This window comes from Camelus bactrianus, chromosome 4 (assembly GCF_048773025.1).
Source record: "Camelus bactrianus isolate YW-2024 breed Bactrian camel chromosome 4, ASM4877302v1, whole genome shotgun sequence".
In the NCBI taxonomy this organism is placed as follows: Eukaryota; Metazoa; Chordata; class Mammalia; order Artiodactyla; family Camelidae; genus Camelus; species Camelus bactrianus.
In genome coordinates this window covers 83733100-83751982 of record NC_133542.1, presented here as the reverse complement: position 1 = coordinate 83751982, position 18883 = coordinate 83733100, and the positions used below count along the sequence as shown (strand labels likewise).

Here is an 18883-nt window from a genome sequence, read left to right as displayed (position 1 = left end):
TAGCATAATACTGAGCGCATCTAAATTGAATATACAGTGAACAGTGCAAAATGAAATCCATTTAAACTGAAGGGATCTGTTTCATATGGAAAAATAGAGTATTTAAACTATCACTATCTTGAATAAATCAATAGAAATAAATTGTAACTTCATCTGGAGAAATAAACTTGGTGAAGGATTGCTGAGTGGTGGAACCAACACTGGGGAAAGTGATCAGAGGAGACATCCCTCACATTTCCAGCTGTCAGAATAATAACATATGCTCTTCATATAACTAAACTCAAAGAGAAAAAGCACCATAAAATGACTCTGAAATTTAAGCAAATTTAAAAGCCAGTTCTTTATATAAAATACCAATTAGGAAAGAGCACTGGTTAAAAGGTAAAAAGAATTATAGAATTATCTTAAAATTTAATATTTTTGAGACTTCTAGCTAAGAAGAAGATATGAACCGAAGACCTGACAACCTTCTATATACCTTTAAGTCACAAATAAAATAATGAGAGAAAGTAAAAATATGCTGATCTCCATTATCTTAAATAGATATTGCTTCATTTTTGATGCTGATAACTAAAGAAATAGAGGATTAAAGTTAAAAATATTTTACCTTTATAAATCTTCCTGAAAGAAACTAAAGAAGACATGCATAAACGGAAAGACATCCTATGTTCATGAATGGAGGACTGAATAGTTTACTATGTTAACACTATCCAAAGTGATTTACAGATGCAAAGCAATCACTATCAAAGTCCCAATTGCATTTTAGGAAAAGTCGGAAAAAACCATCTAAAATAAATATGGAATCTCAAAGGAGTCCCAACAGTCAAGACAAATTTGAAAGGAAGAACACAATTGAAGGATTCCTACTTCCTCATTTCAAAATGTAACTACAAAGGTACAAGTAATCAAAAGTGTGGTACCAGGTATAAGGACAGACCTACAGACCAAGGGAACAGAAAAGGGAGCCCAGAAACAAACCTTTGCATATATAGTCAAATGATTTTTGACAAAGGTGTCAAGACCACTCAACAAGGAAAGTACAGTCTCTTAAACAAGTGGTGTTAGGAAAATTGGATATCCACATGCATAAGAATGAAGTTGGACTGTTAGCTTATAATGTACACAAATATTAAGTCAAACTGGATCAAATAGTTAAACTTAAGAGCTAACCTACAAAAAAACTTTATGACATTGAATTTGACATTGATTTCCTAGACATGACACTAAAAGCACAGGCAACAAAAGAAAAAAAATAGATCAACTGGACTTAATCAAAATTAGAAATTGTACGGATTAAAGGACACTATCAAGAGAAAGAAAAGACAATTCACTGAATAGGAGAAAATATTTGTCAATTATATATTTGATGAGTGATATACACATATAAAGAGCGCCTACAACTCAACAACAACAAAAAAACCGCCCGATTAACAAACAGGAAAAGGACTTGAACAGACATTTCTCCAAAGACATACAAATGGCCAATTAGCAGATTGAAAAGATACTAAAGATCACTAATCATTAGGGAGGGAAATGCAAATCAAAACCAGAAAGAGACACCACTCCACACCAAATAGGTTGGCTGTAACAAAACAAAACAAAAACAAAAACAAAAAAAAACCCAGACAACAAGAAATGCTGGCAACAACGGGAAGAAACTGGAAACCTCATGCATTGCTGTTGGGAATGTAAAATGGTGCAAGCCACTATGGGAAGGAACATGCAGTTCTTCAAAAAATTAAACAGAGAATTACCACACAATCCAGCAATTTCACTTACACGTATATACTTAAAAAAACTGAAAGCAGGAACCTGAACAGATATTGTACACCAATGACCACAGAAGGATTATTCACAACAGCTAAAAGGTGGAAACAATGCAAATGTCTATCAACAGATGAATGGATAAACAAAATGTGATAAATGCACACAATGGAATATTATCCAGCCTTAAAAACGAAGGAAATTCTGGCACATGCCACAACATGGATGAACCTTGAGGACATTATGCTAAGTGAAATAAGCCAGGCAAAAGAATAAAAATTTTATGATTCTGCTTAAATGAGATATTTACAGTAGTCAAATTTACAGAAACAGAAAACACAATGATGACTCCCAGGAGCTGGCAGGAGGAGAGGAATGGCAAATTAGTGTTTAATGGGGACAGAGTTTCAGTTTGGGATCACGACGATGTTCTGGAGATAGATAGTGGTGATGGCTGCACAACAATGTGACTGTTTCTCTCCATCCTAACAACCTTATCAGCAGAAAAGACCAGCGCATAGCAACACGCCATCCTCTAGAGGAAAAACACACCAATTACACTTCTACACTTGCCTCAAAAGCACCTAGAAGAACATCAGCTTTGAAAATAGGACTGGTGCTCACATTTCCCGCTACCCATTCTAATGTATAGGTAAAAGTGGCCATGTGAGGTGATTCATTACCGTAACTGCCAGCCTACTCTTGAAGCATTACTGTGTTTTACCAATTCCAAAGAAGAGCTATTTGACTGTTCTGGTGCAAGAGCACCTGCAAGTAAACAACATAATCATGAGAACTCATCAAGGGATCACGGTACAGGTACTGGCATGTTTCTTCTAAAGGAAAGTCCTATGCCCGACAGATTTTATTAGCTTAACCAAATAGAATGCAAATGATAATGATGATGATGATAAAAAAGAATCCAAAATAAAGAAGAGTTAGCACCAGTCATAAAAGCAACAGTCATGACTCAGGATTTTGAGGGAACCAGAACTTTCAGATATTATTCACGTTAACTCTTTCAGAACTGGTTTCGGTGTAGATCACTGTTATCATAATTTGATGCTATCCAACTAAGGAGAACCTGGGTGATTACAGTGCAGCCAGATATAATTCTAACTATATCAGAAAACAAAGAGAATAAAAATGTCTTTGAATCTATTTGTATCAGACCTAAGAAGTGCTGTGTTACTCTACAAGAATCAGACTCCAATATTTAAACTTGAAATGCACAATAAATAAGAAGCTCAAAATACAGTCTGGCTCAGGAAGTGAAGATGACACTGCTACGTGGTAAGGCGGCTATGCTTGTCATCTTCATTAGCATTTGGCATTTGACTTCAAGTATACTTTACAGATTCATTTTTTAAAACGTATATTATAAAATAAATAAGACTATAACTATACTTCTTTTGTTAGAGCAGGCAGGTAGCTAGATACGAGCAGAGAAAGGGAGACACGGGCAAACAGCAGAAAACCACACAATTTGTGAACAATGGGGGTCCTGGGACAGACCAAGAGAAAAAGATCCTCTGGACGGATTTAAATAAAAACCATACCTTCTGGGTTGATAAGTGTCCTGGAGTCAGAAGGGTGGGACAGGACAGGAATCCCCACCATCCGAAAGCAACCTTTCGATCATTATGACCTCTGTCCAAATGTAATCTTTTGCTTACGATACCCCCATCCGAATGTAACCTTTTGTTCATTATGACCTCATCCAACTTTCTGATCAAGACTAAATAAGCATGAAAAATCCCTCCTCTCCACCTCAGAAGGAGGAGCTGGGATGAAGATCAGGAAGGAAGACCCCAAACCCCTCCCCAGCAATGAATATTCCGCCCACTCAGTTTTGCACTCACATAACGAGCCTGCCAAGGAGACTCAGGGCAGCCACCCACCTGGGTCTGCCCGCTCGTTCCTTGATAGTGTACCAGCTGTCCCTTAAGAAATCCTGGCTTTGCTTTCTTAACCTCTGCGTCTTGTCTCTGAATTCTTTCTGTGACAAGACAAGAACCTCTCACCTCCAACACTTTCAATATAAATGGTTCACTGATTTGTACAGAAGCATTCCTCCTTCATTTATTCCAAATATCTGTAAATTCCAGAAGCCAATAAAAATATTTTCTGTTGTCTGAAAGCTTTAAGAACGCTACGTTAACCCCCCAAATTAATATCACCTTCATTTTTCATATATGTTTAAATTAAAAGACTTTAGACTGTACCTTGAAATGTTTAAATGTGCGCTTACGATATTCACACCACTCCACAAAGAAGTGTAGGCTTCGGAAAAACATAAACAGATCTCTTCTTTCTTCTGCTCTGTGGAAATAAAGGGCCCTAGATTAATAAATATGGTTAAATGAAAACCCCAATCAGGCTTTATCTTATTATTGCTTTTCACAGATCTCAGACCAAAGCTAAAAAAGTACTTGATACATTTCTATACATTGAACTCTGCACTTTTGAGTATGTGCCCCTGTGATTCTTCAGACTGGAATTCCCTTTTCTCCACCTTCAAATGTTTAAATTCTAGCTATCTTTCAAGATATTACTGAAATGCCACATTCTCCTTGAAATCTTATTTGATGACCTGTGGTATAGAGTCCTTTGTCCCTAGTTCCTAGCACAGAGCTTCAAAAATCTTCGGAATTCCTGAGTGACAAGGGTTCTTTTTTTGTGCTAATGTGGTAACTCGAGGTGGCCCCTAGGTAGCCCCAGGATGAGGGCTGTTACCAGAAAGACCCATCACATGATTAAAGGGTTGGAATTGTGGGTTGATCAGTCCTACAAGGAAGAGAGGGGAGCTAGAGTTGTTTTATCACATGGCCAATCATTTAATCAATGATTCCTATGTAAGGTAACCCGAATAAAACCTCTGGACAACAAAACTCAGTGGCACTTCCAGGTTGGTGAATACACTGACGCACTAGGAGGCTGATGTGCCCAGATTCCATGAGGAGAGAGGGCAGAGAAGCTCTGTTTATCCTCCTCTTCCAACTCCCACCCCGCCCCACCCCACCCCTAGACTTTGGTCTATATATTGCTTCCATTTGGCTGTTTCTGGGTTGTAACTTTTATAACAGAACTATAATTTTTAGTGTAACACTTTGAGTGAGTTCTCTGAGTCCTTTTAGCAAATTTCTCAATCTGAGGGAGTTGTGGGAATCCCCAAATTCATAGCCAGTAGGTCATAAGTGCAAGAGGCCCCTGAGACGTAGGGCTGGCATCTGAAGTTGAGCAGTCTTATTGAGGACTTTGTCCTTAACCTGTGGATCTCTGCTAAATCTGGGTAGTGTCAGGACTGAACCGAATTACAAGACACCCACTTGGTGTCAGAATTTTTGTGCCTCATCACCACACCATATGTCCTATTCCAAAATAGCTAGAAATAATTCATTCCTATGCCTATGAGTTCCCACGGGAATTTATCTTAATTCTCTTAATACTGTACCTATTGCTATATTGACACCTACAAAGGCTTCTGAGCAACTTATAGGCAAGATACACATGTATTCATTTAACCATTCAGTCAATAAATGATTATGGGAGTAGAGTTCCCATTCTAGTCACGACAGAGTGGCACATTCCCTGAATGCCCCCATTAACTGCAATTTAGAACCAAGGAAATAACACGTAAAGCAAATATTGGAAGATTCTGAAATGTGGACAGAGGAAGACAGAACGGGGAGAGAATTCAGAAATTAAGGGAGGCCCAGGTAGTGAGTTCCACAAGGTTTATTTTTACCTCCTATATATCCCAATCTGGACACCAGAGCAGACTGCAAGTAAAAAAAAAAGGCTCAGGAATAGAATGCTCCTTCTAGTCAGCAGAGGCCAGAGGCCATGCAAGATGAGAAAAGTGAAGACTGGTTTTCTGGATTTTTTTTTTTTTTTTTTTTTTTGGATTTGACACCAAAAGCTAAGGCAACAAAGCAAAAATAAACAAAGGACTACATCACACTAAAAAGTTTCTACACAGCAAAGGAAACCATCAACAAAATGAAAAGGCAAGCTAGCAAACGGGGTAAAATATTTGTAATCATATATCTGAAAGGCATTAATAACCAAAATATATAAAGAACACATACAACTCAACAGCAAAAAACTTCAAAACAATCAGATTTTTTTAAAAAGGCCAAGGATCACTATAGCATTATGTCTTTAAAATAAAGGTACATATCTTAATTTAAAAAGACTTCACAGTGGGGGAGAATGAGGTGAGGGGGATTAAAGAGTACAAACTTCCAGTTATAAAATAAATAAGCCACAGGGATGTAATACATAGCATAAGAAATATGGTCAATAATGTTGTAATAACTTTGTATGGGAATGGATGGTTACTAGACTTACATGGTGATTATTTCATAATGTATGCAAATATCAAATCACTATGTTAATACACCTGAAACTAACATAATATTATATGCCAACTATATTTCAGCTTAAAAATTAGTTTCTAGAAAATATAAATACATTTGTTATCTATTTGGACCCAATCAGTCCATGTCTGATTGAGGACTCCTGAATATTAAAATGATCTAATATGTACAATAAAGAGGAAAAAAATTCACAAGTAAAAAAATTACTTTATTGTTAAAAAATGCTATCCATCATCTGAGCATTCAGCGAGTCGTAGTCTTTTTTGCTGGTGGAGGGTCTTGCTTCGAAGTTGATAGATGCTGACTGATCGGGGGGTGGCTGCTAAAAGTTAGGGTACCACCACCCTTATTCTTAAAGCAAGACAACAGTGAAGTTTGCTGCATCAATTGACTCTTCCTTTCATGAAAGATTTCTCTGTACCACACAATCCTATTCCATTTTACCCATAGAACTTCTTTCAAACTGGAGTCAATCCTCTCAAACCCTTCCAATGCTTTATCAACTTGGTTTATGTCATATACTAAACCCTATGTTATCATTTCAACAATCTTCACAGCATCTTCACTAGGAGCAGATTCCATCTCAGGAAACCAATTTCTTTTCCTCATCCATGAGAAGCAACTTCTCATCCATTAAAGTTTTATCACAGATTGCAGCAATTCAGTCACATCTTCAGACTCCACTTCTAACTCTAGGTCTCTTGCTAATTCTACCACATCTGCAGTTAGTTCCTCCAATGAAGTTTTGAACCCCCTAGAGTCATCCATGAGAGTTGGAATCAACTCTTTACAAACTCCTGGTAATGCTGATATTTTCACCTCATCCCATGAATCAAGAATGTTTTTAATGGCATCTAGAATGCTGAATCCTTTCCAGGTTTTCAATTGACTTTTGTCCACACCCATAAGAATTCACTACCTATGGCAGCTACAGCTTTACAGAATATATTTCTTAAATAATAATACTTCAAAGTTGAAGTGACTTCTTAATTCATGGGCTGCAGAATTAATGCTGTGTTAGTAGGCAGGAAAACAATATTAATCTCATTGTACATCTCCATCAGAACTGCATTGTCAATGAGCAGTAATTTTGGAAAAGAATCTCTTTTCCTAAGTAGTTGGTCTCAATAGTGGGCTTAAAATATTTAGTAAATTGTGTTGTAAACAGATATGCTTTCATCCAGGCTTTGTTGTTCTATTTATAGAGCACAGGCAGAATAGATGTAGCATAAGTCCTAAGGGGGTCCTAGGAATTTTGGAATGGTAAATGAGTATTGGCTGCAGCATGAAGTCACCAGTGGCATTAGCACCTAATGAGAGAGTCAGCCTGTCCTTTGAAGCCAGGTTTGACCTCTCCTCTCTAGCCACGGAAATCCCAGGTGGTGCCTTCCTCTAACATAAGGCTGCTTCGTCCACATTGAAAATCTGTTGTTCAGTGTAGCCACCTTCATGAATCTAGATCTTCTGGATAACTTGCTGCAGCTTGTGTATCAGCGCTTGCAGCTTTACCTTGCACTTCTATGTTATGAAGATGGTTTCTCTCCGCTAGCTTCAAGCTTTTCTTCTGCAGCTTCCTCACCGTTTTCATCTTTAATAGAATTGAGGAAAGTTCGGGTCTTAATCGAGATTAGGCTTGGGCATAAGGGAATGTTATGGCTGGCTGGATTTTCTAGCCACTAAATCTATCTCCAAATGAGCATGAGGACTGTTTTGCTTTCTTATTTATGTGTTCACTAGAATAGCAGTTTTAATTTCCTTCAAGATAGACAGATACACACACAGATGTATATCTATACCTATCTATCCATCCATCCATCTATCCAATGGAATACTATTTATCCATATAAAGAAAGAAATACTGACATTTGCAAAAACATGGCTGGATGCTGAGGGAATTATGCTACAGAGACAGAGACAAAAAGACAAACACTGTATGATTTCACTTATATGTGGAATCTAAAACACAAACAAAAAACAAACTCATAGATACAGAGAACCCAATGGTGGTTACCAGAGGTAGAGGGTGTGAGGTGTGCAAAATGGGTGAAGGTGGTCAAAAGGTACCAATTCCCATGTATAACATAAGTAAGTCATGGGGATGTAATGTACAGCATGATGACTGTAGTTAATAATACCGTATTGTATATTTGAAAGTTGCTAGAAGTGTAAATGTTAAAAGTTCTCATCTGAAAGAAAAGATATAACTGCATGCGGTTACAAATGTTAAATACAGTAATTGTGATAATCATTTCACAACATATACATATACTGAGTCATCATGTTGTACACCTGAAACTAATGTTATATGTCAACTATATCACAATAGAAAAAAAAAAACTCAGTGTTCAAAACCACGCAATTTAGTACACTGGACATAATATTAATAAAGTTTCTTTTGTGGTTTCTTACTCAATAGCAAAAGTTTTCAAAAATTAGGCAATAAAATTTCTGATGCAGTTTAAAAAAAAGACAAGAAGAGGGAAGCCATGCAGAAAAGAACCCTCATGCCAAAGAGGAGCTATGTCCCATATTCCACATCAGGCAACTGACACTGCTGGCAATAAACAAAAGCATAAGCATGTGGATCAATGGAATAGAACTGAGACCCTAGAAATAAAATAAGTCAACTGATTTTTAACAAGGATGCCAGATCCATCCAATGGGGGTAAGAACAGTCTCTTTCAAAAACTGACACAGGGACTATCAGGTATCCACATGCAAAAGAATGACGTGGCACCCTTAATTCACACCATATGTTCTAAACACAAAATGAATCAAAGATCTAAATATAAAAGCTAAGACTATAAAACTCTCAAAAGAAAACACAGAGGCAAATATTTGACCTTGGATTTGGCTACAGTTTTTAAATATGACAAAATCATAAACATAAAAAATATAAATGGACACTTTATAAAACTTTAAAATTCTGTGCATCATAAAACATTATCAAGAGAATAAGAACAAAAACTATACAGTGGCATTTGCAAAACATAATGATCCAGTACCCAGAATAGAGAAAGAACTCTTAAAACTCAACACAAAAGCCTACAGAAATGCAGAAAACTGTAAAAGGGAAATAGAAACTGTAAAGAGGAGTCAATTAAAATCAGAAAATTCAATGGCTGAGATAAGAGCTGGACAAAAGGCAGTCAAAAGCAGATTAGATAATGCAGAGGAACGAATAAGTGACTTATAAGACACAATAACAGAAATCACCCAATCAGAACAGCAGACAGAAAAGCAAGTGAAAACTAATGAAAGCAAAATAAAGAACCAATGGGATAATATAAAGCATGCAAACCTATGCATAATAGGGGTCCCAGAAGGAGAAGAAAGGGTGATTGAAAGGTATCTGAAGAAACCATGACCGAAAACTTCCCAAGGAATCAGATATCCAAGTACAGGAAGCACAGAGGATCCCAAACAAGATGAACCCAAACAGACCTATACCAAGACATATTATAATTAAGATGGTCAAAGTTAAAAATAAAGAAGTGATTCTAAAGGCAGCAAGAGGAAAACAAAAGTTAGTTACAAAGGAACCCCCATAAGGCTTTCAGCTGATTTCTTAACACAAACATTTCAGGCCAGAAGGGAGTGGCAAGATATAATCAAAGTCCTGAATGAGAAAAAGCTGCAACCTAGTATACTCTATCCAGCAAGACTATCCATTATAATAGAAGGAGAGATAAAGAATTTCACAGACAAGCAAAAACTGGAAGAATTCAGCATACTAAACCTATGTAAAAAGAAATATTGAAAGGTCTACTCTAAATAGAAAAGAAGCAGGAAGCTATAGAAAGGAGAAAACAATAATTGAAAATGCAATAACTACAATGAGTTGCAATAAACATGAAAAAACATGAAGATGTAAAAGAGGACATGAAAATCATTAAAGGTCAGAGAGGGGAGCAAGAAAATACAGATTCTTTTTCTCTCTTTTTTAAAATTCTTTTTAGGATGTGTTTGAGCTTATATGACTATCAGTTTAAAGAAAACAGATTCAGTAATGAGTTAATATACTTGAAAAACAGGATAACCACAAATCAAAAACATACAACAGAGTCACAAAAACCAAAAAGAAACCAAGATAATATAAAAGAAAATTATCACATCACAAAAAGAAAAAGGAACAAAGAGGAACAACCAAATCAACTAGAAAACTAAGTTCAAAACGGCAATAAACACACATCTATCAATAAGAACTATAAATGTCAATGGACTAAATGCTCCCATCAAAAGACATAAAGTGGCAGGTTGGATAATAAAACAAGAGCCTACAATATGCTGCATAGAAGAGGCCCACTTTAGGGTGAAGGACGCACAAAGATTGAAAATGAGAGGATGGAAAAAAGACATTTAATGCAAATGGAAATGACAAGAAAGTAGGAGTAGCAATACTCATATCAGACAAAAATAGTCTTTAAGACAAAGGCCATAAAGAAAGATTAAAAAAAAGGACACTATATAATGATTAAAGGAGCAATACAAAATGAAGATATTACACTTACTAACATATATACACATCCAATGTAGGAGCACCTAAATATATAAAGCAAATACTAACAGACATAAAGGGAGGAACTGATTGAACACAATCATAGTAGGAAACTTTAACACCCCATTAACATCACTGGGCAGATCTTCCAGACAGAAAATCAAGTTAGGCAATGGAGATACTAAACGACACAACAGAACAACTGGACTTGGTTGATATTTTTAGGACATTACATCCCCCATAAAACACACTATACATTCTTTTCAAGTGCACATGGAACATTCTCTTAGATGTATCACATACTTGGGCACAAAAGAAGCCTCAACAAATTTAAGAGGATAGAAGTTATTTCAAGCATCTTTTCTGACTACAATGCCATGCAACTAGAAATCATCCACAGACAAACAAATGAGACAAAAACAATGGCATGGAGACTAAACAACATGCTACTTAAAAACCCCATGGGTCAATGATGAAATCAAGGAAGAAATTAAAAAACATTTTGAGACAAATGACAATAAAAACACAACCACACAAAATCTACAGGATGCAGTAAAAGCAGTCCTAAGAGGGAAGTTCATAGCCATACAGCCCTTCCTCAAAAACCAAGAACAATCTCAAACAACCTAACACCTAACAGAACTAGAAAAAGAAGAGCAAACACTAAAGTCAGCAGAAGGAAACAAATAATAAAGATCAGGGAAGATATAAATAAAATAGAGATTTTTAAAAAATAGAAAAAAATCAGTCAAAGCAACAGCTGGCTTTTTGAAAGAGTAAAATAAAGTCAACAAACCTCCAGCCAAGATCACAAAATAGAAAAGAGAGATGATACAAATAAACAAGACAAGCAAGGAAAATGGAGAAATTACAACCAATACTACAAAAATACAAAAAACCATAAGAGAGTACTATAAACAACTATACAGCAAGAAACTGGACAACCTAGAAGAAAGGGACAAGTTTCTAGAAACACAGTCCACCAAGACTGAATCAACAGGAAATAGACCACTTGAACAGACCAATCACTAGAAGTGAAATAGAATCAGCAATATAAACCTCCCTGCAAGCAAAAGGCCAGGACTAGATGGCTTCACTGTGGAATTCTATCAAACATACAAAAAAGAACTTATACCAATCCTTCTCAAACTCTTACAAAAGACTGAAGAGGAGAAAACACTCCCAAACTCACAAGCTGCCATCACCCTGATACCAAAACCAGACAAAGACACTACCAAAAAAGAAAATTACAGGCCAATATCGTTGATGAACATAGATGCAAACACTGTCAACAAAACATTAGCAAACAGAATCAAACAACACATAAAAAAAGATCATCCACTGTGATCAAGTTGGATTCACTCAAGGGACACAAGAATGAGTCAACATACGCAAATAATCAATGTTATACACCGCATGAACAAAAGAAAGGACAAAATCACATGATCGTCCCAATAGATGCAGAAAAAGCATTTGATAAAATTCAACACCTACTTATGATTAAAACTCTTACCAAAGTGGGTACAGAGGGAACATATCTCAACATAAAGAAAGCTATTCATGACAAAACCAAAGTCAGCATAACACTCAACAGTGAAAAACGGAAAGCCTTCCGTCTAAAATCTGCAACAAGACAAGGATGCTTCCTCTTATCACTTGTATTCAAATAGTTTTGGAAGTCCTAGCCACAGCAATCAGACAAGAAAAAGAAATAAAAGGGATCCAAATTGGAAGAGAAGAAGTAATACTGTCACTATATGCGGATGACATGATATTATATATAGATATCCCTAAAAGCTCCACACAAAAACTACTAAAGCTGATAAAAGAATTTAGCAAGGGTGTAGGATACAAGACTAACATACAGAAATCAGTTGCATTTGTTTACACTAAACATGAAATATCAGAAAAGGAAAGTAAAGAAACAATCCCTTTTAAAATTGCACCAAAAACAATAAAATACTTAGGAATAAATCTGACCAATGACATGACTTATATCTGGATAACTACAAAACGTTGATAAAGGAAATTAAAGAAGACCTAAAGAAATGTAAAGATATCCCATGTTCTTAGATTGGAAGAATTAATAGTGTTAAAATGGCCATAATTCCCAAAGCAGATTTAATGCAATTCCTACAAATTACCCATGACATTTTTCACATAACTAGAACAAATAATCCTAAAATTTATATGGAATCACGAAAGACCCAGAATTGCCAAAGATATACAGAAGTAAGAGAATAAAATTGGAAGAATAACCCTCCCAGGTGTCAGCCAAATCTACAGAGCTACAGTAATCAAAACAGCATGGTATTGGCCTAAAACCAGACATATGGATCAATGGAACAGAATAGAGAGCCTATAAATAAATCCACAAACTTTTGGTCAATTAATCTTTGACAAAGGAGGCAAGAATATAAAATGGAGAAAAGACAGTCTCTTCAGAAAGCCTTGTTGGAAAAATTGGATAGCATCATGCAAATCAATGAAGTTAGAATACTCCTTCACACCATACAGAAAAATTAACTTAAAATGGCTTAAAGACTTAAATACAAGACAAGGCACAATAAACGTCCTAGAAGAAAACATTGACAAAACATTCTCTGGCATAAATCTTAGCAACACTCTCCTAGGGCAGTCTACCCAGGCAATAGAAATAAAAGCAAAAATAGACAAATGGGGCCTAATTAAACTTACAAGCTTTTGCATTGCAAAGAAAACCATAAGCAAAATAGAATGACAACCTACAGAATGGGAGAAAATACTTGCAAATTATGTGAGTGACAAAGGCTTAATTTCCAGAATAACAGCTCATAAACTTAACAGCTCATAAAACTTAATAACAAAAGCAAACAAACAACCCAATCCAAAAATCAGATGACCTAAATTCTTCAAAGACATACAAATGGCCAACAGGCACATAAAAAATGTTCAATATCACTAATTAGCAGGGAAATGCAAATCAAAACTACAATGAGGTATCACTTCACACCAGTCAGAATGGCCATCAGTCAAAAGTCCACAAATGATAAATACTGGAGAGGATGTGGAGAAAAGGTAACCCTCCTACACTGTTTGTAGGAATGTAGTTTGGTGGAGCCTTTATGGAAAACAGTATGGAGATTCCTCAAAAAACTAAAAATTGACTCAACACATAATCTAGCAATTCCACTCCTGGTTGTATATCTGGGGGGACTCTAATTCAAAATGATACATGCACTCCAATGTTGGTAACAGCATATATACCATAGCCAAGAGATGGAAACAACCTAAATGTCCATCAGGAGATGACTGGATAAAGAAGTTGTGGTATATTTATCTAAGGGAATACTACTTAGCCATAAAAAAGCATAAAATGCCATGCAGCAACATGGATGGACTTGGAGATCATCATTCTATGTGAAGTAAGGCAGACAAAGAAAGACAAATACTATATGATACCACTTATATATGGAATCTAAAAAAAAGGGAAAAAAAGAAAAAAGAGGACACTAATGAACTCATCTACAAAACAGAAATAGACTCACAGACATAGGAAACAATCTTATGGTTACCAGGGAGACAGGGATTGAAAGGGATAAACTTGGGTGTTTGAGATTTGCAAATATTAACCACTATATATAAAAATAGATTAAAAAATTAATTTCTACTGTATAGCACAGGGAACTATACTCAATATCTTATAATAACCTTTAATGAAAAAGAATATGAAAATGAATATATGTATATAATATGCAAGACTGGCGTCATTATGCTATACACCAGAAACTGACACATTGTAACTGGCTATACTTCAATTATAAACAAAAGCATTCAGGATACAGATCTTCTAATAAACAAACAAATAAAAAATATTAAGGCCACAAAGGTCATTCTTCTTATCAAGATTCTGTTGCTTTTCCTAAATAAATGTTCTCTACCTTTGGTTTATTTCTAGAGTTCCAAAAAAATTTGATTCTGATGGTTTTGGCCAGTTTTCATGTTGCTTTTACAGAGGAGAGAATGTTCAAAGTTACAAAACTCTGTTAGTTTCACTGACATCTATGCCTTGAATTTTAAAAGGACTCAGAAAGGGCCCTGTATTAATCATGTCTTTCTTTTTCTATTTTCCAACGCTTTGATATCTGGCAACTTGCTAATGCTGAAAGAACTGTCCCTCTCAAGGTTAGCCCATTTCTGGAGACAGTAAACAACTTGTTCCTGAGTGTGCTTTTCTAATACAATCCAACCAATCCAGAGCCCATATCTCAACCACCTTCTTTGTATTTGCTATTCCTGTGTCCACTTGCCTGGGGCTAGGTACCAGACATCTAGAGACAGTCCCTGTGACCTAGAGGCTACTGACATTATTCTAACTAGCCAACCTAAGCCTCCTCACCCTGACTCACCTGTTTCTTCCCTCTGAAATTGCACTAAAGGTTCTTGACCAGTTTCCCCATCTACCTCTGTCTCCTGACCTACTCCAGTGCATCTCCATGTGGCCCCTGGTGACACGGCGTGCCCCTCCACTTGGGAACCATGAGTAACAAACTATCTTTTCAATGGCAGTCATCTTCCTGAACTGTTGGCCTTACCACAGTCAAATAATTAAAAAAACCTATTAAAATAGGTTCTCATGCATTTATTATTAACTTCTAGACATTAGCCAGGTAGTACATACATATGAGCATAGCTGTTTATTTCACATGCAAGCTGTGGGTTCCTGTAGAGAGGAAAAAGACTACCACAGAATATATGAACAGCAGTGGTGAGATTTATTTTCTCAGTACCTGGTTTCTCAACCAAATGGTCCTATAACCTTGAGTTGATGAACTCACTGGAAGTGCTTTTCAGACGGATCTGACCAGACTGGTCTTCAGGGAAGCTACAGTTATCTTTCTGTGAAGGTGACTAATTTGAGGCAGCTCAGGATAACTGAGTAAATGGCTTTCTGAAGCCACTTTGAAGCTCATCTTGGTGAGCCTGTTAGAACTTGGAATCATAACTCCATGAGGGCTCTTGTGGAAGTCAGTATGAGGATTAATTAAGTTGTGATTCTTGGAAAATGGCCTAAAATTGCCTCAGACATATGAAAAATAAGTATGTGTATATAATAATCATTCAGCTTACAATGATTACATGTACAATGATTACTCTGAGGAGTGCTTTTATCCAAAATGCCTTCTAGTTATCACTTTTTATGCTTTTCTGTGTTCTTTATTTTGGAGGGGAAAAAAAGAGTGCATTAACAATAAAACTGAAGAAAGCATTTGGCACACAGAATTCATTCTTGAAGAATCCTTGTAAATAGATCAGTTGAGTGTATTGTAAATAGTGGTGGGCATGTATACTTACTGAAGGAATTTAGGAATCTATGCCACAAGTAATATAAAACAATAAGCAATTTGTCAGATGAAGTAATTCCATGCAGAGTGGGTGGCCCAGAGGAACATTGCTTTGTAGATGCAGTTTTGTTGAGAAGCATTCCCTAAATATTATCAATCATTCCATGTTGTAAAGGGGAGAGCAAGGTCACGAATGATCTTCTAATGGCTCTATCATTCCAATCCCAATAAGTTCCATCATTTCTCCAAAATATTTTTATTCTTTGATTCATAAACATATTAAACTTTTGGAATGGCACAGAGACTTGCAAATAATTTTATCCAGATTCTTCACTTTGCAGATAAAGGAAGAGCTCCCAGGGTTTAAATATCTTTCCTAATTCTTTGGTATTAGTTATTAGTTTAAAAAAAATGTATTATATGAAGGTACACTGTCCTTGTCATCACATATTTATAATTCACACTAAGGATAAGATACACATACTAAGTGATTATAATAGAAGGCAAAATATGATTCATATTTAGAGATTACCTAGAGTTGATAACCAGCAAGGTATACTTAGGCAAGGCTAGCTCCCTGACATACTCATATGTTACCCTTTCAATGAAGCCTTCCCTGACCATGCTATAAAAGTGGATACCTCCACCTTATACCAATAGAATGGCCATCATCAAAATGTCTACAAACAATAAGTGCTGGAGAGGGTGTGGAGAAAAGGGAACCCTCCTACACTGTTGGTAGGAATGTAAACTGGTGCAGCCACTATGGAAGGGTATGGAGTTTCCTTGAAAAAATAAAAATAGAGTTACCACATGATCTTGCAATGCCTCTCCTGGGCATACATCCAGAGAAAACTAATTCGAAAAGGTATATTCACTCCCATGTTCATAGCAGCACTATTTACAATAGCCAAGACATGGAGGCAAACAAAATGCCCATCAACAGATGAATAGATAAAGAATACACATATATAAACATATATACATACACACACAAAGGAATATTATTCAGCCATAAAAACAATGAAATAGTGCCATCTGCAGCAACATGGATTGACCTAGAGATTATCATACTAAGTGAGGTAAGTCAGACAGAGAAAGACAAATATATGATATCATGTATATGTGGATCTAAAAAATACAAAAAAGTAGTGAATATAACAAAAAAGAAGCAGACTCACAGATATAGAGAACAAACTAGTGGTTACCAGTGGGGTGAGGGGAGGGGAGAGGGGCAATACAGGTATAGGGAATTAAGTACAAAACTTCCACGATACAAACGAACTTATTTACAAAACAGAAACAGACTCACAGACGTAGAAAACAAACTTATGGTTACCAAAAGGGAAGGTGGGAGGGATAAATTAGGAGTTTGGGACCAGCAGATACAAACTACTATATGTAAAAGAGATAAAACAACAAGGTCCTACCGTATAGCACAGGGAACTATATTCAATATCCTGTAATAAACTATAATGGAAAAGAACCTAAAAAAGAATCTATCTATCTATCTATCTACTTACCTACCTACCTATAACTAAAGCACTTTGCTGTACACCTGGAACTAACACAACACTATGAATCAACCATACTCCAATTTAAAAAAAAAATAAAGACACCTCTGCTTCATCCTGTATATTCCCTATTTCCCAACCCACTTTATTTTCCCCCAGACCATTTATCTCTATTATTCACCTTATGTATCAGCTTTATTTATTGCCTTTTTTGTCTCCTAGAAAATAAGTTTATGAGGGCAGAGATGTTTTACTTTGCTCATTGCTGCGTGTTAAGTACATACAACAACGTGTGCCACATAATATACATACATGCACTTACACTCCTATAGCCCTTATTCCGTCATCATGTACCACACAGTACTGGTTTCGCTCATTTACTAGTTTGTCAGCTTCATGAAGTCAGAAATGTCATATCTTGTTCAAAGTTATTCTTAGAGACTAATATACTACAAAATATAAAATATGCTCTCAATACACATGGATTTATTTATTTTAAAATTGTCATCCTGGGGCAGGAGGGCTGTATTTTGAGCCTGGAAGTCTTTTTATGCCAGAATATAAGGAAGTACTGAAAGACATGATAAGAAGAGTAAGCAGTTATAAGTCTTTGGAAAAAATAAGAGTGAATAAAACCATATCTATAGTAAATAGATATATATATACATTTACACACATACATGGGGAGAAAGGAGATCTATTTCTTAAGCAGAAGGCCGAATTCCTGTTGAGGAATGTAAAGGGAAGTGCTAGGCTTGAAAAATCATAATGTTGCAAACATCACAGTGAAGAGTGGATCAGAAAAGAATCACCAGGAGGGGCTAAGTATAGGCAGAAATTTTAACAAAGAGTAGTATCTGTATGATCATAAAAGTGTCTGCCCACAGAATGCTGATTAGTTGCAAGGGAGGAAAAAAAAAAAGCAGTGATGACACAGTGGCAAATCAGGCAACAGTTAAGACTGAATGATCAAAATTAACCTCACCTCTGAGGGACAGATATCTGAGAAGGACAAAACATCACCCACATAGCAAGTTACCTGAGAATACACAATAGCAATTAATCATGAGAAAAAAGACAAAATAAGAAATGTTCTACTGAGAGTGCAGGGGGAGATGGAAGAACTGTATTTTTTCCAGATGGCAAAGTCATAAAACACTTTGGAATTGTTCCAGATTAAAGGAATCTATAGAGACATGATAACTACATGCAATACGTGACACTAGACTAGGTCATGCAGGGGAAAAGAAAATATAATAAAGAATGTGAGCCAAAAATACTGCAAACCATATCAGCAAACAAAGAATGCTGAAACCATCAAGTCATCAGCGGCTGCCGCCACCCCCCAGTGAAGACAAGCCTGCAGCCCGGCCTCTGCAGCCACTCACAATGGTGCTCTCT

The 18883-nt window shown here is 36.2% G+C and overlaps 1 protein-coding gene across 1 annotated transcript in view; it reads right to left on the bottom strand.

Moving 5' to 3' along the window:
* The window catches only part of CENPP (centromere protein P), a 218795-nt gene that overhangs the window by 153539 nt on the left and 46373 nt on the right, over positions 1-18883 (bottom strand). Inside the window, exon 5 of the mRNA XM_010967487.3 lies at positions 3990-4086. Coding sequence (XP_010965789.3) covers positions 3990-4086 — 97 coding nt within the window. The remainder of the gene's footprint in view (positions 1-3989; positions 4087-18883) is intronic.